The sequence below is a fragment of the Salvia hispanica genome, chromosome 1, assembly GCF_023119035.1.
Source record: "Salvia hispanica cultivar TCC Black 2014 chromosome 1, UniMelb_Shisp_WGS_1.0, whole genome shotgun sequence".
NCBI lineage: Eukaryota > Viridiplantae > Streptophyta > Magnoliopsida > Lamiales > Lamiaceae > Salvia > Salvia hispanica.
In genome coordinates, this window is record NC_062965.1 from 32,738,068 (window position 1) to 32,759,948 (window position 21,881).

A 21,881-nucleotide genomic window follows, 5' to 3' on the forward strand; every position below is an offset into this window, starting at 1 on the left:
AATTTACTCCGAAACAATGATTTTTTTTTTTTTTTTAATTTGGTACAACCCCTTACTAATTAGTTATCGTGATTTGTACCGTTGTAAGAAGCAACATTTATTTCCAATCTCATTATATAATCCTTATAATAGGACCAAGTACCTAAATATGATTATAATATAACAAGTACAGAAATATGCATTCACGTCGAAATATACTTGTCATTTTATTAAACCATCAAATTCGGAAATTTCTCACTCAAACAGAGCAAACCAGGAGAGAGAGACTTGGGAACAGCATCACGGCTGGCTGCACTGATTGAACAATGTGTATGTAAAATGAACCCAACTTTCTCTCTCTCGAGCTCTTCACTGTAGGGTTTTTCTCTCTTTTTCCTTTCACCATTTTTCTCGGAACTTGTGCTCCACATCAACTCTACGCAGAGACTTCAAACTTCCAACTCGTGAGTCCTCCGCCTTGCATTCTACAATGCCTAAACTTTTGCTTCTTTATATTGTTTCCAACACTTATTTTTCTTTCCCCACAACTATTTCTATTCCAAGACTCCATTTTTTTGCTAGAAATGTACATATCTTTGTGTTCTTGTGCAATAATTTTCATTTTTTTTTGTAATGGGAGGAGAATTAGTTGTGTGAGTTGGTGCTGAAGCATTCAAACAAACGTTGCTGGATTCAACTTGAGTTCTTTTTAGCATAAACGTTGTTAAATTGTGTGTGGTAGATCTTGATTTTTCATTTGGTTTAGCATTTTTTTTGGGCTGTAAAAATTTGCTTGGGCAGATCTAAACAGTTGGAATTAAATGCTTGATACTATGTGCCAACTCAGTACCTCATTGATGATAGCGCGCTATGCCATTTTAGGAACTCTCTCTCCCCTCTAATGAGGTGTATGGTATTATGCTTTTGTGTAGAACTTTTTTCCCATTTAGAAAAAAAAATAAAATTGATATATTTGCTTGCCTTTTATCATAAAGCAATTTAATTTATATGCATCACATTCTATCTGCCTCACAATCTGTAGGTTTATAGTAACTTTACTGAATTTTGGGTTACTTTGTTATCAGTTTTTATCCTTAAACTGTTCAACATCTGGAGTGAAAATAAAGGAAGAAATTTGGAAAGTGATAGACTGGCCTTTGATGTTGGTATCTTATATCTGATCTGACTGTTACTTCAGTTGTCTCTTTGCTTTTTTACTAATTTCACACTTTTTTTTCCCTTTTATTTTGGGTATGGTTGGTGGGAGTGGAGGTTGTTTCTATGGTTTTCCTTTGAAGGGATAGTATTGCTTCTCTCTTCCGTATTTTGGTTGGCCAATTCACTCAAAATAGACTACTATTGGCTGCATTTTCTGAGTTTTATATATCCTTACATATGTGCATTTTTCTGAAAAAGATTGCAGAGTCTTGAGTCAGGCAAGCCTTAGTTAGCTTTGTCCTCTTCGCTGCTGAGATAATACAATATGCAGACCACTAAATCGAGGTAATTGAAGCTTATGTTATTAATGCTTTTTCGCTAGTTTCATCGTTCGATGCTTGCACTATTGGACACAAGTTCCATTGGATATGATGTGGTGAAAGCATTGTTGTCGATTTTAATATTCTTCTCATTTTACATGTTTTGTAATGAACTTTGGTTTGTCTTGTGCTTGATGAGGTTGATTCTTATATTTGAGAGCATCATCTTTGATGGTATTGTTGTGTTGTTTGAGTGCAGACCTGGTTCTCTCGATGTCACTCCAAAACCTTCTCCTGCCACACCTCGTACAGCCCGGAAGCTCAAAACTTCTGGATCAGATCCCGATTTGTTTTCCTCACCAAAGAGCAAAACACCTAAGGATAAAAGTCCTAAAGTTGTTGGCCGATCTCCACGAAGCCCAGCAATAGAGGTAACATGTCGAATGGAGAATCAAATTTCATTTAAGGACACGTTTAGTTTGATGAAAAGGTGCAAGTATTTAGATTTTAATCTGCAAGTAGTAATATGCCTTTATTTATCTAATTATCTTTGCTGGTGAGTGGTAATCAGCCACTGATGATTGTAATGATATCTTTAGGTGCAGTTAGTTGCAACTTTTTGTCATTACATGCTAGCTGGCCTTTGCATCCTTGTGCATAAACTCTTGACATAGATCTATTGTTGTCCTTTTCTTAATGTTAATTATGATCCATATTTGTCACGTCTTAGAAAAAGAGAGCACCGAGCAGAGTGTCTGAATTGGAGCCTCAGCTGGCTCAGCTGCAGGATGAGCTGAAAAGGGCGAAGGAGCAGCTGAGCTCTTCCGAGTCATGGAAGAGGAAGGCTCAGCAGGAGGCGGAGGAAGCTAAGAAGCAGCTTGCAGCTATGTCAGCTAAACTCGAAGAAACTCAGAACCAACTGAAGGAACTCTCCGACTCTGAGGAAGCTCGACTACAAGAGCTACGTAAGGTTTCTCAAGACCGAGACAGAGTTTGGCAGTCAGAACTGGAGGCTGTTCAGAAGCAGCACTCGATGGACTCTGCTGCCTTGGCTTCTGCACTGAACGAGATTCAGAAGCTAAAGCTTCAACTAGATCGGGTTACTGAGTCTCAAACTTCTCATGCTAGGCATGCTGACTCAGCTCATGCTGAGATTCAGAGCCTGAGAATCGAGCTTACGGAAACTCTCGAGTTGGTCGAGAATCTCAAGAACCAGTTGAATGATAGCAGAGAATCGGAAGCTCAGGCCATGGAGGAAGTTGGCAAAGCTCAAATGCTGCTGGAAGTTGTCAAGACTACAGAGGAAGCTCTGCGGTTGGAGCATGACAACGTCAGGGAATCCTACAGCTCGTTGCTGGCTGAGCTAGATCAGTCGAAAAACAAAGCAAATACACTTGAGGAACTTGCCAGCAAACTCCGGGCTGATCTTGCTAAAAGTGAAAGTGATGCTAAGTCCTTGTGTGAAAATGGGGATAAACATGAGCAGGCAGAGATGTTGGAGCACGAGGTTGATAGTCTGAAACGCGAATCAGCAGAGTTGAGGGACGCCCTTGAAGCAGCTGAAAAAAGATATCAAGATCAGTACCTCCAGAGCACGTTGCAGATTAGAGATGCGTACGAGCTAGTGAAGCACTCGAAATCAGAATCGCTGAAGAAAGAATCCGAATTGGCGGAAAGGTTGAGAGAATCCCAAGTTGAGATTGAAGAGTTAAAGGAAAAACTGATGGAAAAGGAACAGGCATTGCAAAGTGTTCCATTGGACAACAACAACTTGCTGAATCTTGATGTGAAAGAAAAGAATGTTGGAATCGAGTTAAACAATTCAGAATCCGGCCTAGAAGATCTGAAAGCAAGCTTGTCAGAGATGGAGACACAGCTCCAAAGCATCACTGAAGAAAACAAGATGCTCAAATCCGAGATCTTGAAAAGGGAGGTGGAGAAAAACAAGGCAAACGACGAGGCCCTTGCTTCAACAGAGGCAGCAAGAGCAGCTGAACAAGAGGCCCTGATGAAGCTCGGGCACCTAACTGAAGAAGCCGATAAAAGCTGCAGAAGAACCACGAGGGTCACTGAAGAGCTCGATGCTGCTCAGGCTGCAAACTCTGAGATGGAGGCTGAATTAAGGAGGTTGAAGGTGCAGTCAGACCAGTGGAGGAAGGCGGCTGAGGCAGCTGCCGCCATGCTCTCCAATGGCAACAACAATGGGAAGTACGTCGAAAGGACAGGATCCTTGGACTACCACACAATTGGTGGCAAGTTAGGGCTGCCTTACTCAGAAGATACAGATGATGAGTCCCCTAAGAAGAAAAATGGGAACATGCTGAAGAAAATTGGTGTGTTGTTGAAGAAAGGGCAGAAGTAGACAACACAACTAAAGCTCTTTATGGTTTCATTTCATTGTCCTAAATAATTGAATGCGTTCTTGATCAGATCCATTTGTGACTTTTTTAGGTTTATTCTTGTCTGAAATTTGCAGGAGAACTAATGCAGACAGTTACCAGCAGTAATCTTGTATAGTTATGCTCACCTGTTATGAACTCTCTCTCTCTCTCATCCCATTTTGTGTAACCTGCAATTTGTGCTGGTTTTTGGAGGAAAATTGTTGTATGGTTTATTAGTTAGTTGTTGGAGCTGTTGTATTTTGTAATCAGTTGGTTTAAGACCCCTTCATCTTTGAAATACAAGTACATTTCTGAAGTTATGTTTATTTATATTGATTTTGCATTTTGTGATGAATGAGAAATATCTCAAGGCCAATGTAATTTAATTTTCGGTTTAGTATTTTGTGTATTTATAATGTAACTAAAGATCCTTATTCCATATTATAATTAAGAATAAGGGATATTTGAAATTTCTACATTTAATATCAAGTCTAGAAAATTTACATATACTTATGGACATTGTTCCAAGTTTGCCTCCACACCAAAAGGGCTTTTAAACCCTCATCGCACATTTTTTTTCTATAATTATTAATCTGTAAAAAACAAATGCCAATTGTAAGAAATTGTAGGATTTCGAAACATTATTGTGCTCTAAAAGAAACATGGAAGATGAAGATAATAAAAGAAGTACGAGCTGAAAAATGAGCAACAAATATTTTTGAGTTAGTGAAAATAATTGATTACGTAAATCCAATGTCTTTAGAGCCCGCAATTTTTTTTTCATAGTTGTCTTTGTCTTTGTCTTCATTGGAAATCTGTTCAACAAAATCCACGCCACATGAAAACTCCACTTTACAATACAAAGGCCCCCTCAAATAGTTCATTACTCCCCGATACAATTTGGTAATTCTGTTACGTCCTTCCATCACCTTAAGACATTTCATGTTGGGAAATGGGGAAGGAGTTTGCTCAAAGGGACCACCATTGCGTTCGAGAACCTATATGTTTCAAAACAACCATTACATATATATATGCATACATACACATAATTTAAGCAAGAAATTAAGTTACCTTGAGAGTGTCCAAAGTTAAAAAAACGGTGGAGGCATTTCCAAATTGGTGAAGCATCCGAACAAAGTTCTGATGCACAAAATTGAGACAGTAACGAGTCTCATGAATGTCTAAATAGACATGTTCCAACATGGGGAGATTCACATTCGCACACTCCCAAGCCTCGTAAGACTCATATCTAAACGAGGTAAGCAACGGAGTATAAATCTCTTTAACTTTAGGCGATTCAGCGATTTCAAGAACCCTAAGCTTTGGCGCCTTTATAACAAGGCCATCAATCGGAAAACAATATCCGATGATAGTGAGCTTCTCCAGCTCCGGAAGGCCGGAAAAAGGCTCCATGTTGTAGTGTTCATCGTTGAAAAACAAATGTGTTTCAAGATGGAAGGTTTTCAAATTTGGCAAAGATAAGCGTCCAGGTAGTTCAACCGAGCTGTGCAACTGCGTGAGCTGGAGCTCCCGCAGCGTCGTGCACGAGATAAACGCTTGCGGAAGCGTTATTGTGCATTTGGAGTGGAGGCGGAGGGATTGAACGCCGTGACTGGTGGCGTAGAGCACGCATTCCTCCATGAATTCGGTGTCGGTGTCGGTGTCGAGTGATGAGAGGTGGAAGTCGTGGACGGCGGATGTGGATGTGGCTTCGCGGTGAGAGAGCAATTGGGAAACTAACTCAGAGCGGCAGTGGTGGAAGCGGAGGCTGGGGAGGAGACGCCATAGGTTTTTCCATCTATGGGAGAGAATGCTGGTTTTAACGGCTTCAAATATGTCGGTTTTATCGAGGATGAGTAGAAGAATATCATCAGGGAGTTGGCTCATTTTGTCTTCCTCCATCAGAGACAGATTTCAATAGCAAACCTAAGTTTGTTCTTATGGGACGAGATTATATAATTGGAGAGAAAAATAAATCAAATATTTTAATAATATTTGTAATTTAGGCAACTAAGTATTGTAAGGAAATAAGGATAGCAGATAGGAAAGTTTAGGTAAATTAGTACTTTTATTCTTTTCATTTGATATGTGTAGCAGAGAAGTTTCCATTGCCACATTTGAAAAAAATATCCTTTTTCTTGTTTTGGTAGGATTCTTGATATGGGCTATAATATTTCGGTAAACTTTAAAGACATCATGACGTATGTGATCACTTGGGTTAATGTTTAATTAAGGAGCCTTTAAATGTTGCATTGTCTTCTTTCAATGTTTAATTTGGTGGTATATACCCATTTTGTGATGAATGAGAAATATCTCAAGGCCAATGCACAGAGGACACTAGGAGTGGGTATTCAATTTTCGGTTTAGTATTTTGCCCAAACTGAATCAAAAGATTGAAATTTCGTGCAAATTAAAACCGAACTGAAAAGTTACTTAAAAAGTTGAAATCCAAACTATAAAAATCTATCCGAATTGTAAAATCAAAACTGCACAAATATATTTTAAAAATATGCAAAACTGGAATCTGAACTACAAAATCTGAACCCGAACTGAGAAATATATCCTAACAAAACCGGAAAACCTAAAATTAGAAAATTAGTTTTCTAAAATTAACATAAAAAAATATGGTATCTACCAATTAACATATCCAATACATTACAATTTTCATAAAATATAAATAATGTTATACTACGTATAAACCATACAAAAAGAGTTTGTTTTAGGCATAATGGTGTAATTATATACTAGTACTATAACAATAAATTCAGTTATTATACATCCGAACTAAATCGAAAAATCAAAATTTCCCCAAAATTTAAAATGAATTGAACTGAAAACCTAAAAATTGAGTCAAATATAAATTTCGGTTAGTTCGGATCGAATATTCGGCGTAAAATCTACTCCCTCTGTCCCACGTTACTTGAGTCATTTCTTTTTTGCACTCGTTTTGAAAAAATAATAATAAATAGTTAAAGTGGAGAGAAAGAAAAGTAAGAGAGAGAATAATGTAGAGAAGAGTCTTAACTATAGTATTCTCTTTTTTATTTTATTTTTTCTCCACTCTAAATATTTATTACTCCCTCCGTCCTGGCTAAGATGACGCATTTCTTAGCCGGCACGGGGTTTTAGGAGTAATTGGTTAATGTGTTTAATTGGAGAAAGAAAAGATGAGTGAAAGTATTAAAATAGAGAGAGAAAGAAAGGTAAATATTTTAATAGGGGTGGTAAAAAGTGGTTGAGTGTATTAATTAGAGAGAGAAAGTTTCCAAAAAATGAAATGTGTCATCTTGGTTGGGACAAACCAATGTTTTAAAAATCGGACCGGCCGGCGAACCGGCGTCGTTACTGGTTCACTGGTTGAACCGGTTCACTAGTCGAACCATTGGTTGAACCGGAATATATAATAAACACACATATTAAATATTATTAAGAAATTTAATATTTTTATGTATTAAAATAGATGATGTTTATTAATTTAAGAAAATTTATTTCGTAAAATAATATTATAATTAAATACGAATTAGGTATTAAGTTTAGATAAAAATATTCATTGATGTCAATAGCTAGGGTATATAAATTAAGTATGTAATATAAAAAAATTATTTATAGTAAATAATGAATCTTATATGATACAAATAATAATATAGATGGTAACTAGAGCATCATTAAAATATAGAGGATGATAATTATTTTATATTATAATTAACCATTATATTAAAGAATATAAAATTAAAATGAATTATTAGTTTTTGTAGTAAAAAATTTAATGGTTAATGTATAAAAATATTTGATGTTCAAATTGTTCAATGAGCTCATGTGGTGGAGTGGTAGAGGTCTTCTTATATAGAAGAGAGGTCATGAGTTCAACTCCTACCAACAACAAATTTTAAAATTTTTTAAACAAAACAATATTAAACCGGTTTCCGGTTCACGGTCCATTCGGTCCGGCCGGCCGGTTCTGCCGGTTCATAGCGGTTCAATGCATTGGTGGTTTGAAGGAGTGAACCGGACCGGACTACCTACCGGTTTGCGGTCAGACCGGTCGAACCAGCCGGTCCGGTCCGGTTTTTAAAACATTGGGACAAACTAAAAAGGAAAACGTGTCATCTTAAACGGGACGGATGGAGTATTATTTTTTTAAAACGAGTGCGAAAAAGAAGTGACTCAAGTAACGTGGGACGGAGGAAGTAAAAGTTCATTACATTACATCACATAAATAAAAAATGTATACGTTTTCCAAAATCCCAATTGTAATAAGGCCCAACAAAAAAGTCTCCATATATTGGGCTTAGAAAAAAGTGAGCCCTATTTATAAACTCATCTAATTAGGGTTTTACGCCACTCGCCCACACTCTTCGTCTCCGGCGCTTTTATCTGTTCCTACGTTTTCACGACTCACCAACAATGGGGTATGTGTTAATTCATCTTCTTCGCCAATTTGTAGCTGATTTACCTTCGTGATTCTCCTGCTATTTAGCCGTGTTCTTCTGAAATATTTGTTGATTTAGCTTTTCGCTCTTTGGAGCAGCTTTTGCTCAGTTTGGCTATTTATGGTTTGTCTGCAATGATTTAGCTACTGTTTGTTGAATCGATTTCAATTCGCGTGTATGAGAAGTGGTTTAGGATAGAGTGTGGTAGTGTGGTTGATGTCGATGTTCATTCAAATCTCCAAAAGTAATTTCATGGCTCCAACTTTTAGTTTTAGATGTATAATCTGATTCATAGCTCGTAATGAAAAAGAGTATGTTATCAGAGGATTTCTTAGGTTCCTTTTGTGTTATAGTTGATTAACTCTTTGAATTGGCAAGTTATCTATGTGGATTCTTGTGAGATTGGAACTTTTGGTCCAGAATCAATCTTCGTCAGATAGATAATTAGTAGTATCATTCAAGTCAAGCTCACATGAAATTGACTGGTTTATGTTTACACTTTACAATGATCATAGTTTGATACAGAAGGATCATTCTCTAAAGATTAGCCAAATTAGACATATTTTTGTTGTGGGTCCTATCTCTTTTTATCCAAAGCAATTCTCAACTAAATACTATATTATCAAGCATAAATTAACTGATTAGTAACCATTTTATAGGAAGACACGTGGAATGGGAGCTGGGCGCAAGCTCAAGTCTCATCGCAGAACCCAGCGGTGGGCTGACAAGTCATACAAGAAGTCTCACCTTGGAAATGAATGGAAAAAACCATTCGCCGGATCCTCTCATGCTAAGGGCATTGTGCTTGAGAAGATGTGAGATTTCATATATGAAGTCAAATACGTTTATTCTACATATAAACTGTTGTAAAAGAATTGAAAATAACATGTCTTTATCTATGTCCATGTTTGCAGAGGCATTGAAGCTAAGCAGCCTAACTCTGCCATCCGTAAATGTGCTAGAGTTCAGCTCATTAAGAATGGAAAGAAGATTGCTGCTTTCGTCCCTAACGATGGTTGCCTGAACTACATCGAAGAAAACGTGCGTTCCAATTGCCAGTTGCTATAGTTTTGTGGATTCTCATTGTTCTTAATTTTCTTGAACTAAACTTTCAACATTTTTTTCCTTTCTACTTACAGGATGAAGTATTGATTGCCGGATTTGGAAGAAAGGGTCATGCCGTCGGAGATATTCCTGGTGTTAGATTTAAGGTTGTGAAAGTATCAGGTGTTTCCCTCCTTGCCCTTTTCAAGGAAAAGAAAGAGAAGCCTAGGTCTTAGAGCGATTTTGCTTCATAAGTTTTGATCCATGGCTGAAACTTTGTTTTTGCTCATCCTTTTGTTCTTCTTTCTTTAATTGATGTCAAAACTTCTGTTTTGTTATGTGTTATAGTTCATGAACACAAGTTCTCAGTGAATTTATCGGGTATTATTAGTTTGAACTATTTTTTAACATACTAAAGAATTCTTCGAATTCCCGTGAATGGAATTAGACTTTAGATTGTGAAATATTTCTCAAATAATTCAGATCAGTTTTCTAGTTCAGTGTCAAGTTTAGCAACTTTAAAATAAGCTTATGAGTTTTCTGCTACAGTTTCTACAAGCTTTATGATTTAATTGGTTGCGGATTAATATGTGCAATTAGTTTAGTTAGCAGAGGTGTTTGGTTGTCATGATTAATTATCATATATAATTAGTCTAGGATTTGAAGTGTGTGATTATTTTAATAGGAGGGGGTGTTTGATTGTCATGACTAATTATCATATGATAATTTCAAGGATTAAATTATGAGATTTTTTTAGTTAGAGGAGATGACTATAACTAATTATCATTGATTATATATCTAGGATTAAGTTATGGGATTCAATCTTATGAAACAAATACACTACATATTTAAGGATTAAGTTGTGAGATTCAATCATATGAAACAAATACACTGCATATTAAGGATTAAGTTGTGAGATTTAATCTTATGAAACAAAATACACTACCGCTGTGCCAAGATACAGTCTAAGATTGAATTGTGAGATTATTTTAGTCATAGGAGGTTAGTCATGACTAATTATCTCATGATTATCCATATAGGATTGAATTGTGGGATTGAATCTCATGAACCACACACTACATATTTGATACAATCGCAAACCGAACATCTCCTGCATATTTTAGTTAAGAGGAGATGACTATGCCTAATTATTATTGATTATATATGTAGGATTACGTTGTGAGATTCAATCTCATGAATCAAACACACTACGTATTTAGATTCGAGATATAATCTTGCAACTGAATATCCATAAATACAAAGATGTATATACGGTTAAATAAATAAGTAAAAGTAAAAAAAAAGTTAAAAAAACCCTTACATTTAAACTAGAGGGGGAACTTTACAGCCGAGAATTTTGTGCATGCACAAACACAGGACGGTGTTATGAACAATAGATCAGTGTATTCAAAACCTCAAAAGTAACATAGGAACCATGAAACATTCGCAACCAAATCTCCCAAACTGACAGCTGTGTTGGAATTGCATCCAATTTGATTCTGTGTTGTAAATCGTATATACAATGTTTAAATAACATCAAGTTTGTATCTTAGACTTTAGAGTACACAGTACAAAGGAAAATAAGAGATCTTAGAGATGTTGAGCAAATGTGGCTTCTCATAAATAGAACAATGTGTCAATATTTGTGTCTGCTCTTCTTGAGGGAGATTGTCGAGCAAATGGCTTCATGAACAACCTTTGCTGAATCTGATTGCACTACATTAGTTGAGGAACAACTTATGTGAAGTGTAGGTTAGCTATTCTCTTTATCTTCAGAACAAGGCAATACATTCTCTGCTATTGCAATCTGGATAGCCGCCTCTGTAGGCTTACCAGCACATTTTATACCGTTGGAAAGATTCTTTAGAGCAAACGGGGTTCTGTGTACCACAGCCTCAGCTACAGTAGGTGAGAGTGCACATTCTGATGTATTATCACTAACAAGTTGACAATTCAGCTCCTGGTTTTTGTTATAAACGCCTTGCTTGTCTTCTGTTAATCCTCCTTCCCCTTCACATTTCGTTTGAACATTTTCCTTTTCTGTTGCTCCAGAGGTTGGAATCAAATTCTTCTTAAGCTCGCCGTTGATTAGGCCATCCTCAGTTTGAATAATATTTTCTGAACCTGAAGAAGGCAATGCAATGCCTACATTTTCTGCAACTGCAACCGGAATAACCAGCTCCTTTGGATTATTAACACATTCGCTATTCTTGGGAGTAGTAGGCAATCCGCAAGCTGCAGCCTCGGAGGCAGCTACAGTAGAAGAGAGTGCACATTCTGATATATCACTAAGAAGCTGAGAATTTGGCTCCTGATTTTTTTCACATGCGCCTGTCTTGTCTCCTGTTAACCCCTGCCCTGGACAATTAGCAGGATCTCCATCTTCCTTTACTGCTTCAGGAGTTGGAACCAAGTTCTTCTTAAGCTCGTCCTTCATAACCAGATTATCCCTAATTTGACTGATATATTCTGACACAGAAGCGTTGTTACCTTCACTTGTAGCAGCAGTGATATCCCCAAATGCCATGTTTTTAGTCAAACTCAAATCCCCTATGTTGTCAGTGTCATCAGCAGTGCACATGACTTTCACCCCATCAGACAAGCTAGAAGAATCAGTTACACCCGTTGAAACACTATATGGTTTTACGAATGCACATGACTTTTCTTGTGAGGAGGTAACAGATATAGCCTTTGGAGACTTTATGCTTGTCAAAGAAGTTGACATTCTAGCCATTGGTACGTTTGCACTCTTCAGTTTTCCATTTGAGCTTCGAGTTGGAGTGGATGCAGTTGGTCCATTCTTGGGAATCACAGGGTGCAAGACAGAGGGAGAGCGGTTATGTCTACCAGGAGTACGAGACGATGACTGCAGATGAAAGACATAGCAAATAGATAAGAAACTGAACCGAAAAAAGAAAATTTTGAAGTGCACTAATTGGAAACAACTGTAAGCAAATTACATGACATACGCAGCAACTAGAGGTCATTAATGTTAAGAAATGTTTAAGAGGCAATTACTAACCCCATCAAAAAAGCCAATTTTGGGTGATGGCAATCGTAATCCTGATAGTTTCATAGGAGCCTGAAGGGTATCAGATGGTTTCATAGGAGCCTGAAGGGTACCAGATGTTGCTGTGGATTTTTTTGGAGTGTTGCTTAATGAAATAGCTCCATGGTTTCCTTTTCTTTCAGCCATTTGACCAGCTACCTTACGCCTTGGATCCGAACGCATGTTTTCACCATCCACTGACCTACAAGAACTGGTATCTATGCTGCTCCTTGAGTAACTAGATCGTAGGGATGACACTGAAGACCATTCACTAATTGAACTGGCTGGTGAGACACTTGTGGAGAGCTTTGTAGACTTAAGATAAGCCGAAAGATTAGAGGCTGGCAGTTTGTTCTTTGGTAGAGCTCTTGATGGAGTTCTAGGGATGGAGCCAGAGGGGCCAGGACTATTGGTGCTGCTTTTGCCTAGATTCCTTCTTGCAGCCATAAGTGTAGGCTTAGCAGCATTTCCAGAGGATGTGCTAATAGAGTTGTCGCTTGAAGTAGAGGACCTTGTCGAAGGCACATTATTTGTAGTTGAAGAGCGCACTGAAGAAAACTTTGGTGATACAGCAGGCTTTGGAAGCACCTTTTTGGAACCACCTAATGCAGACACTTTGTGTAGCTGAGTCACTTTTCCAGAGACAGATCCTAAGAAGTTAACAATAGCACACAATCAGGAAATGATTCATAATCATAAATAATGTTCTTAATAGTTGGCCTTTTGTCACCTTGTTTAGAGCTACCACATTCAGGTTTGAGACGACCAATTCCAAGAGACTCCCGCTTTGCTGCAGTTGAAGAGGGAACATAGCTGCTAACAGTTTTGAGTCGTTTGGGAACAACTAAATTCGTCTCTCCACTTTTAGAGCTACCACATTCAGGTTTGAGACGACCGATTCCAAGAGACTCCCGCTTTGCTGCAGTTGAAGAGGGAACATAGCTGCTAATGGTTTTGAGTGGTTTGGAAACAACTGAATTCGTCTCTCCACTTTTACCAACAGATCCAGCCTAAGCAGATATGGTTTGTGTCAATCATTTCAGTTATACAAATGAATGATACGTGTAAAAGTAAAAATTATTACAACTTCGGAAAACGAAACATAGATACAGAAGGGGATATACCTTATATTGAATAAATAAGACCTATAGATAGCAGAATTTTTACAGAATATTCATTGTAAGTTGAAATATGTAATAATGTCATGGACGTATATAATTTTGTAAGAATAAACACTTTCATAACAGCAATGGAAATAGACTAAATGGATATCAACAAACAGTTACAGAAGGAGTTCTATTGATCTGAATAGAAACAAAACAACATGGTAAAAATAGCCACTGAGTTTATGTGAGCAATATACAGCATTTAAGTATCATGATGTAATGGAAATAAAGGCCAATTAAAATTCCTTTTTTCAAATATAATAGTTACTAGTTAGAACATAGAAGTGGCTTCAAAATAGTAGAATTTTCCGCAAATATGCAATAGCATGGCAATGTCACCTGTGATTGAACAGAATCCGGCTTGATTGATCTTCCTGATGCTAGCTTCCCAATTGGTTTTAGCTGAGATTTTGACATCCGAACAGTCTGCAGGCCAGTAGTTTTCTTCACACCTGGTTTTTGGCACTGCACATTTGAAGTAGAGCCACCAGGTTAAAAGTTAAAACAATCAAGATACTTTTGCCACTTGTAACTTCACAGTAACCAAGCTTACCTTATTTTTAGAAACAATATCTTCCTTCTTTGGAGCTGCAATTGAACAAAATATTAGTTCTATACACAGAATCAGGAGCCCAAATGCCCAATACATGAACAAGTTACTCAAACTACAAATTATCTAACACATAATCAAGCTATATTTTATTGAGGATGCAATGGACCGTGTGCTTCATCATTTATCTGAAATTACATTCCAATCCTCTTCTCTAATTTTTTGAGGGATGGACTGAATCTAATACCACACAAGCATATGAAATTCATGATTCTCTAGCCTACAGGACAGAGTTAAGGTACTAACTTCACGTTTCCCTTAATGGATGTCTGTGAATCATTAGTGGCATCTTCAAACCAATTTAAATCAATTGTAAGTGTTAGCAATTTACATGGAATGGAAATACTTCATCACTAATCAAGCTGCACATAACCACCCTCATTGTATAACACGAGAAAAAGACTGAATTTCTCAAATAAATATATCTTGCTTACATGAAATGGCTGGGCCATTTAGCACCATAGCTGCTATCTTACTGCTTGAGTTGATCAAGTTGGGTGCTTTCTTACTGGATCTTTGTATGGAAGCTCTAATGTCCAAAAACAAGTCATCATCATTGCTTTCTGGAATCAAACTATCACTTTGTAGAGTAGAGATAGACTCAGTTGACCCCGTCAGTTCTTCTTGAATCCCTGGTAATATATGCTTTTCAATTTTATCTGAGTTGGTAATCATGCTTGACATTTCTTCTGGGTCCAGTACTCCTGAAAGTTCAGAAAACTATATCAACCGAGTTCTAATATATTGAATTCTATTGACATCGAATGTACAGGCAAGAAAATAGAAAGATTACCCTCATTGGTGGAGAAGGCAGGGTCCCACGCTAGGCTTTTCCGCAAGTTATGCCTTCCAATTCTCTGGTTACTCTCAGGTTCTGTCGATTCATGCAGTTCGGGCAAGCGACCATTCACATCAATGGCAACACTATTAACTCCTTTATTAGCATCCAACGTTTCTGCAGTATTTCAAATTAAACTTATAAGTTAGTATAACAAACAAATTCAAAGAAAGAAAAGTACACACAAATCATTGCTAGCAAAAGATTACAAAAACACACGATCTAAGTGAATAAGAAACAGATTTAGACACTATAGCAGACAAAACATTGGCAGCAAAATGAGCACTGGCATATATAATGAGGTCTTTCATTTGAATTAAAGACAAATCAATCACTCAAATGAAGTATTGATCGGCAAATCGTTTGTAAAATTCAAGTCTACTGAATCCCCAAATCAAAAATTGAGTACAGAAACTAACACTATCACAGCTCCAGCAGCTCGAAATTATAACTTCTTACACAAAAATGGATTACAATCTGAAGATAAGAACACTAAGCTAATCACCAATAACTCCCCCCATCACCGTGAATTGATATCATATAAACAAAACAGAACCACAAAATTAAAGACAGAAACCTGGGAATTGAAAATATCCGATGAGATCGTCGGCTTCAAGTTGAAGATCAATCTCCTGACACCCCCCGATCTCCATTTTTTCCGATTAATCGAAGAACCAGAGTTCGATCTTCTCCGCGAGTAGAGACCTTGGATTTGAAATTGTAATCAGAGGTAGAGACGATGGATGGGAAAAGGAAATGGAGTATTTTTACTTTTTGAAAGTGGTGGGATATATGGTAACGTTCACAAAATTCAAATTTAGTGCGACTTTTTTGTTTTAAACGGAAATACAGTTATTATTTGGAAAACATGTAATTTAGTGCGAATATTTTACCATATTCAGTTTAGGTATACATCAAATTCAATTTAAAAAATTAAAAAATTAAATTAATCAAGAACGGTTTAAATTCTTGAAACAAAAACGAGCCAATTTTTAATTAACGCCGTTGAAAATCTGAAAGAACGAAGCCAATGAAAACTGAGTAGTTCTACTTATTTAATGATGGTATTCAACATTAAGAAAAATAGCATGAACAGATATAGATTAATTGAGGAATTTTTTTATTTCATGTAAGGGGCTAATAAAAAATAGAGGGAACATCTTTTTTGGTCCACGAACTTTGCCAAAGTATCATTTTAGGTCCGTGAACTTTGAAAATATCATTTCAGGTCCATCAACTATGAGTTAATATCATTTCAAGTACTTTTTTACTATTTCCAAGTTTTTTTGGACAAAAATACCCTTGATACCTTAAAGAGTATATATTTTTAATAAATTTATCCTAATACTCATATTTTTTTATAAATATCTTTACTATATATTTTTGATGAATTTTCTAAATATAATTTGATCTTCAATATTATCACTTAATTTTGTGACATGCAAGAATAGATCCTTATTTAATATTTTATTATTAAAGAAAAATTCTTTATTCAATTTTAAAATTCTTTAATATAAAAAATTGAAGAAAAACAATTTTACTTGCATGTCACATAATTAAGTGATAATATTGAAGGTCAAATTATATTTAGAAAATTTGTCAAAAATATATTATAAAGATATTTATAAAAAATATGAGTATATGATAAGTTTATTAAAAATATATACCCTTTAAGTTATTGAGGATATTTTCGTCCTATAAAACTTGAAAGTAGTAAAAAAGTACTTCAAATGATATTAACCCATAGTTAATGGACCTGAAATGATATTTTCAAAGTTCACGGACCTAAAATGATACTTTGGCAAAGTTCGTAGACTAAAAAAGATGTTCCCTCTAAAAAATATCGAGCTCTTTCAAAGCAATATACACGATTTTATGTTCTATAATTCGTGCAATTTGATAGTACATGACATTATATTTCAATTAATATATAATAAGACGTGAGTTGAGTACATACTCATTGAGTCAACAGTCAACACCAAAATTGACTTAGATTCACAACACCAAAAATAACTTAGATTTACAACACCTCTCTAAGACAATATACAAGGATGGATTACAACAAATGCATTTTAATTTTAAATAATGAATTTATAGGACGATCTCTTGACTATAGTCACATTTACAGATTTACGCCTTTAACAAAGAAAAGAAGTGTAACTAAGCCACAAACAAATTATATGGAGTACTAGTATATGAGTTGTTTTGTACTAGTACAGACAAATTTAATTAGCAAATAAGTTAATGGATAATTGAAGCTTAAGAATTTATCACCCTACATCCATAGTGAAAAAACTAAAGTCTCCAATTAACAAATTAAGAATTGCAATAATAATCTGAATTAAAGTTTCAAAAGCCAATCTCCAAATAATTGCAATGCCTAGTCATATCACAACACATCTATGTTACCAAAATAAATAAAAAGAGGCAGCTAGAGTTACTACGCTTATAACAATCATTAAAAATGTTCACATTTACATAGTTTATAAGTAAAAGATGCAGTCAAAGAGATTATTAGTCTTGTTCCTTATAAGCAAAATACCCAAAATGAAACAATAGGTCAGTAGCTACCTGTTCTATCCTTTGCACAATGTATATCATAACAACTACAGGTGCCCATTATAATGGTACTACTACAACATTTGAATTCGTCCTCACAAATTTCAACCAGCGTCGACTTTCTGATACATGTCTTCCCCGCTGCTCGCCTTGTTTCTTCTTCTTCTTTGAGATTTGCTGACATTTACTATGTTCCATGATTTATAAGCGATGACCCAAAGATGCTCTACTTCCCAGCATCTGCTGGCCTGCCTATTCAAAACTACCTTTACGCGCCTGCTTTTGCTTAGGTCCCTTTTCATCCAAAGTTCGGTAATGGCTAAATATCTTGTTCAGATTCTTGATGGACAGATGGAATAGAATCCAAACTTTTGAAGTTGGGGATCAAAGCTGTTGGATAACGTTCCTCTGAACCTATTTGTCGGAGCAGATTGGTTCCTGGTATCCAAATCCACAACATTGTTGCTTTCATTGCTATAATCCGACTTCAGCAACATCAGCTTCTGGTTGATCATCCTCTGGTAAGACTTCTGAGATTCAGACATCGCCTGATCTTGAGAGTAGTCGCAAATGATTCTGTCTTGCCCAGTATTAGTCTTCAATACCCCCGAATCATGGTATATCTGCCGTTGGATAACGATTATTCCTCCTTTTCCTTTCCCAAATCTTCTCCTTGACTAGGTTTTTCTAAACAAATCAAGTTCCTGAAATCACGAAGCCAGCCAACTACTGGAATAATCGCATCTATCCCTTGCAGGGGCCTTTTCGCAGTCAAAATGAGCTCCGAAAGAACCATCTCAGGAGTTGGGGTCTCGGCCGGAATGATTTCCACTCTCTGAGACTCTCCAGCACTAACCTTTGCCGCTTTCGCAGCAATTCCAGAGGCAGGCGCATCTGCGCCAGATGCCTGCAGAGTCTTCTGTTTTTTACCACTCGAATTACTGCATGTATAATCAACCATTTCAGGACTCTTGGAAGACGAGATGACCCTTTTGGAGGTCTTCCTCACATATACCTTATCATTTTTCTGTGAACACGAACCGCCCAAAGCCAACAAGACAGACATGAACTTTTCTTTTCTCTTCGGGCGCTCTTCGTCACCTGAAGAACCATTATCAGCTGTCGACTTTCTCCTTTTAGATGGAATATTATTTGCAGCATCACAAACTGGAACTTCAGTGGGATCACCTCCATCTCCCATTGCCATGGATCGAATATCGCCCCCTGATAATCCAATGCACTCCTCAAAGACAGGGAGCTCATGGTAACCCTTCCATCTAGTATAGGCCTGTAATCCAGCTTTTGCTATTGTAAATTCCAACCTATCTTGATTGGACTGCGGGCATTTAGCCAATGATTCTAGGAATTGTATAACATCTCCAGGTGAAAATGTAGTTGCACTAAAGACATTGTCCCCACCAGCTATAATACTTGATTCTTCTCGAATTCCAGCATTTTCAACAACTTGAAATTTTTTCTCATCACGCACCTCCTGGGCCCAACATGGACACGAAAGGCCAAACTCAATTCGTCGAGCAGCCTCATCCAGGGCACAGCTCAAAGCACGAGAGAATCTATCTGTGTTACTCTGTTTCACCATTTCGGAGAAATACTTTCTGAAAGGCATGAGCTTTGATTCATCATTCCACGCAAACGACTGATCCCCAAAATATGCCACCAAATAATTTTCTTTCTTAAAATACTTTTTTGCGTTATCAGATGCAGCTGAGGGAGCACATATTTGCCCCGGCCACCAAGGATGGCTCCTAACCTTGCCCCAAACTAGATCTGACACATGATATTCCTCTTCCTTCTCTGTATTTCTGCCATATTCTTTTCGAAACAACATGTCAGCCTTAATATCATCTACTTCCTCTGAATCAGCTTTAACATTTTCTCCCGATTCCAATGTGGCTTCTGGAACAATTTCATTAATATGCAAATCTAGTTGTCCATCTACTTTTGGTATCATCACATCAGCCTTAACATCCCTTACTTCCTCGGTTTTCTCAAATCCTTCCGTTCTCAACACCTCATCTTCAACATTATTTATTTCCTCAGTTTCCAGATTCCCATCTAGCACTATGTCATGAGAGACCAAATCTTGGTTACCACTTATATTTTCCTCAACTGGACAATCCCAAACTAACTTTGCAGATTCACTGTTGATATCCATTCTCTTAATATCAATTCCATTTGCAGATGGTGACTCCCCAATCACATCCTCACGAGCATTCATATCCACCACCAAATTCACCTCACCCTGATTGTCAGATGTCTTCTCCCCAGTCAGATCCTGCAACGATTTTACACCCCCAAACACATTCACCTGGCCCCTATTCTTGGAATCATTTACATCCTTCACCTCATCATCATCCACATAAAGCTTTCCACCCAGCACTCTGCTAACCATATTCATAACCCCCCATGATTCCCACCTATGGCTGCGAGGTACCTTATCATTGCTTCCTAAGTTGCTAGATTCAACAAACTTGCTCTCATTTGATCTAATTACAGTCCCCTCAGTCGAAACCTTAGGTTCCTCCGAAACCCTAACTCCACCACTCAAAACCCCCTTATCACCAGAAATCTCCATTAGGGTTTCCGATTTCAAACCGTCGACCATTTCACCTAATCGCCCCCTTGTCTAATTCGCCCCGAAGCAGCAGCAGGAATCCCGTTAATTTTCAAATTCATCAAATTACTAGTAAATCCTACAACAAACCATGGATAAATCTTATCAGTGGATTCGATTGTTTCCGCAAAAGTCAGTTATGGCTGGTGACTACAAATCCTCATGCATTTAATGTAACACTGAATCTATAAACGCGCGCGCAAACACACAGAAATGTATACAAAGAATAATTTGAGCTCCAGAGAGAGAAAATCACCTCAGGTGATTGAAGAAGCTGAAACACACTAGCTTTTGAAGAAATATTTACTGGGGAAGCGCGAGCGCGAGATAGCTAGAATCGACGAATTTCCCCTCTTCTTTCGCTGTTGATTTTGGTGGAAATGGACACCTTTTTAATTTAGTGAAGCCATTTATCAATTAAGCGCGACGGACTGATAATGGTCGATCACTAATTCTTTTTCTTGGTTAGTTAATTACTATATCCTCAAATTATGCTAATTGCTACATATTATAGCCGTTTGGTAGTTATGTCATGTTTCGACTGGATATGATACGATTTGTGATAATTATTATAGTGTCAATTAGTTAATTTATATGCATTGGGTGTATAGTAGCTTAAGATAATTGTAAATGATCATATTTAAGTGTTCGGTACAATAGGTTACAAATAAGAATTAAAATTATGATTGTCAAAATTATCTTCATTAATTTAAGTTAACTACTACTAAACCATCCTTACGTTTGCCCTAATAATTCCTATAAAATGTAACATCGGTACTTCACTTAATTTATGCTTCCAGGTGGTTGTGTTCAATTCCTTTCCGCAACGTTTTACATCAGTTTATGTTTCCGGCTGGCCGTGTTTGATTCCTTTCAGTAGCGTTTTACATCAATATAACGTTTTAGTAGTATTTCGTATTACATGGAGTACATTTTAAATGATTGGACTTTTCTTTCCTATAAAGATTGAAGTAAACTAACACATATTTTCTTCAACAATGTATATTTTCTACAATAAACATTACCTTAATGGTATAGTGTATATTTCAAATAAATGCTTTATTTTTTTTTTTTATAAAAATTGAAGTAACTTGATATAGTACATTTTCCTTGTATACAATAAAACATTATATCAGTATTATATATTTTAAATTCAAGTATTAAGGTATATTATGTTAATATTAATTTATGCTAAAGCCGGATTTTGAAGTTCCGAGTCACCGTACTTATTTATCACATCCCCCAAATCTAATTATGACAATAATTTTATCATAAAATTACTTTTAGAAGAGCATTCACAACAGTATTATCCACGACCCTTAATTATTTATAGGTCTCAACCACTTTTAACTAGCAGTAATATTTTTTTTATTACATTTCTTAACTAAGATACAATATCTGCAACAATCCTTCTCATCTCTTAATTATTCATGGACTATTCATGGGTCTCACTATTATATTCTTTAATTTAAAAATACAATTTATAAAAAATACTTGATTAATAATAAAATTTCATTAAAACATGGAATTATAAATTCCTAAAAATTACAAATTATATAATTAAATCCTAAAAATAATAAAAAAGCATAAGAAAAATTACTCTTTCGGCGACAACGACATGCTCAAACGAGACATGAGGAGCGCAATTGTTTGGCCGCGTCATACGGAAAGTGTCGGCTGTTACAACGGCGAACAACATTTCCATTAAAAGA

At 36.5% G+C, this 21,881-nt stretch overlaps 5 protein-coding genes across 8 annotated transcripts; 2 read left to right on the plus strand and 3 right to left on the minus strand.

The window, feature by feature from the left end:
* Positions 1-230: 230 nt before the first annotated feature.
* LOC125202344 (interactor of constitutive active ROPs 2, chloroplastic) lies at positions 231-4,154 on the plus strand. Of its 4 annotated transcripts, none has more exons than XM_048100726.1 (4): positions 231-443; positions 1,396-1,482; positions 1,717-1,888; positions 2,188-4,154. In XM_048100726.1, the coding sequence occupies exons 2-4, from the start codon at positions 1,463-1,465 to the stop codon at positions 3,817-3,819; spliced, it is 1,824 nt and encodes a 607-aa protein (XP_047956683.1). In that variant the 5' UTR covers positions 231-443; positions 1,396-1,462; the 3' UTR covers positions 3,820-4,154. The 4 variants fall into 4 exon arrangements, with proteins under 4 accessions (XP_047956683.1, XP_047956686.1, XP_047956685.1 ...); XM_048100729.1 differs by having other exon boundaries at positions 1,403-1,482; XM_048100728.1 differs by lacking the exon at positions 231-443 and adding an exon at positions 1,125-1,141.
* A 424-nt stretch (positions 4,155-4,578) lies between these two features.
* Positions 4,579-5,740, minus strand: LOC125194645 (FBD-associated F-box protein At3g52670-like). The gene is made up of 2 exons (XM_048092893.1): positions 4,910-5,740; positions 4,579-4,836 (listed from the first exon to the last, which is right to left on the minus strand). Exons 1-2 carry the CDS (start codon positions 5,738-5,740, stop codon positions 4,579-4,581), a joined length of 1,089 nt encoding a protein of 362 aa, XP_047948850.1.
* A 2,378-nt stretch (positions 5,741-8,118) lies between these two features.
* On the plus strand, positions 8,119-9,709 carry LOC125207929 (40S ribosomal protein S23-like). Its single transcript, XM_048107453.1, has 4 exons — positions 8,119-8,247; positions 8,928-9,083; positions 9,183-9,309; positions 9,408-9,709. Exons 1-4 carry the CDS (start codon positions 8,243-8,245, stop codon positions 9,546-9,548), a joined length of 429 nt encoding a protein of 142 aa, XP_047963410.1. The 5' UTR covers positions 8,119-8,242; the 3' UTR covers positions 9,549-9,709.
* Positions 9,710-10,755: 1,046 nt separating this feature from the next.
* On the minus strand, positions 10,756-15,778 carry LOC125209756. The gene is made up of 8 exons (XM_048109343.1): positions 15,553-15,778; positions 14,931-15,092; positions 14,572-14,841; positions 14,081-14,115; positions 13,867-13,992; positions 13,092-13,371; positions 12,335-13,011; positions 10,756-12,178 (listed from the first exon to the last, which is right to left on the minus strand). The coding sequence occupies exons 1-8, from the start codon at positions 15,626-15,628 to the stop codon at positions 11,066-11,068; spliced, it is 2,739 nt and encodes a 912-aa protein (XP_047965300.1). The 5' UTR covers positions 15,629-15,778; the 3' UTR covers positions 10,756-11,065.
* A 1,634-nt stretch (positions 15,779-17,412) lies between these two features.
* On the minus strand, positions 17,413-20,538 carry LOC125202524 (PWWP domain-containing protein 2-like). The gene is made up of 2 exons (XM_048100930.1): positions 20,426-20,538; positions 17,413-20,248 (listed from the first exon to the last, which is right to left on the minus strand). The coding sequence occupies exon 2, from the start codon at positions 20,158-20,160 to the stop codon at positions 18,175-18,177; it is 1,986 nt and encodes a 661-aa protein (XP_047956887.1). The 5' UTR covers positions 20,161-20,248; positions 20,426-20,538; the 3' UTR covers positions 17,413-18,174.
* Positions 20,539-21,881: the final 1,343 nt, after the last annotated feature.

What these genes read in the sequence shown, in the direction of transcription:
- LOC125202524 (XM_048100930.1), bottom strand. Translation starts at nt 20,160, where the DNA reads ATGGTCGACGGTTTGAAATCGGAAACCCTAATGGAGATTTCTGGTGAT.
- LOC125209756 (XM_048109343.1), bottom strand. Translation starts at nt 15,628, where the DNA reads ATGGAGATCGGGGGGTGTCAGGAGATTGATCTTCAACTTGAAGCCGAC. An exon ending in TGCCTTCTCCACCAATGAGG is followed by an intron (nt 14,842 to 14,930) that starts GTAATCTTTCTA and finishes CTGAACTTTCAG; the next exon opens with GAGTACTGGACCCAGAAGAA. An exon ending in ATATTGTTTCTAAAAATAAG is followed by an intron (nt 13,993 to 14,080) that starts GTAAGCTTGGTT and finishes TCAAATGTGCAG; the next exon opens with TGCCAAAAACCAGGTGTGAA.
- LOC125207929 (XM_048107453.1), top strand. An exon ending in GGCATTGTGCTTGAGAAGAT is followed by an intron (nt 9,084 to 9,182) that starts GTGAGATTTCAT and finishes CCATGTTTGCAG; the next exon opens with AGGCATTGAAGCTAAGCAGC. An exon ending in TGAACTACATCGAAGAAAAC is followed by an intron (nt 9,310 to 9,407) that starts GTGCGTTCCAAT and finishes TTCTACTTACAG; the next exon opens with GATGAAGTATTGATTGCCGG.
- LOC125194645 (XM_048092893.1), bottom strand. Translation starts at nt 5,740, where the DNA reads ATGGAGGAAGACAAAATGAGCCAACTCCCTGATGATATTCTTCTACTC. An exon ending in TAACTTTGGACACTCTCAAG is followed by an intron (nt 4,837 to 4,909) that starts GTAACTTAATTT and finishes TGAAACATATAG; the next exon opens with GTTCTCGAACGCAATGGTGG.
- LOC125202344 (XM_048100726.1), top strand. Translation starts at nt 1,463, where the DNA reads ATGCAGACCACTAAATCGAG. An exon ending in ATGCAGACCACTAAATCGAG is followed by an intron (nt 1,483 to 1,716) that starts GTAATTGAAGCT and finishes GTTTGAGTGCAG; the next exon opens with ACCTGGTTCTCTCGATGTCA. An exon ending in CACGAAGCCCAGCAATAGAG is followed by an intron (nt 1,889 to 2,187) that starts GTAACATGTCGA and finishes GTCACGTCTTAG; the next exon opens with AAAAAGAGAGCACCGAGCAG.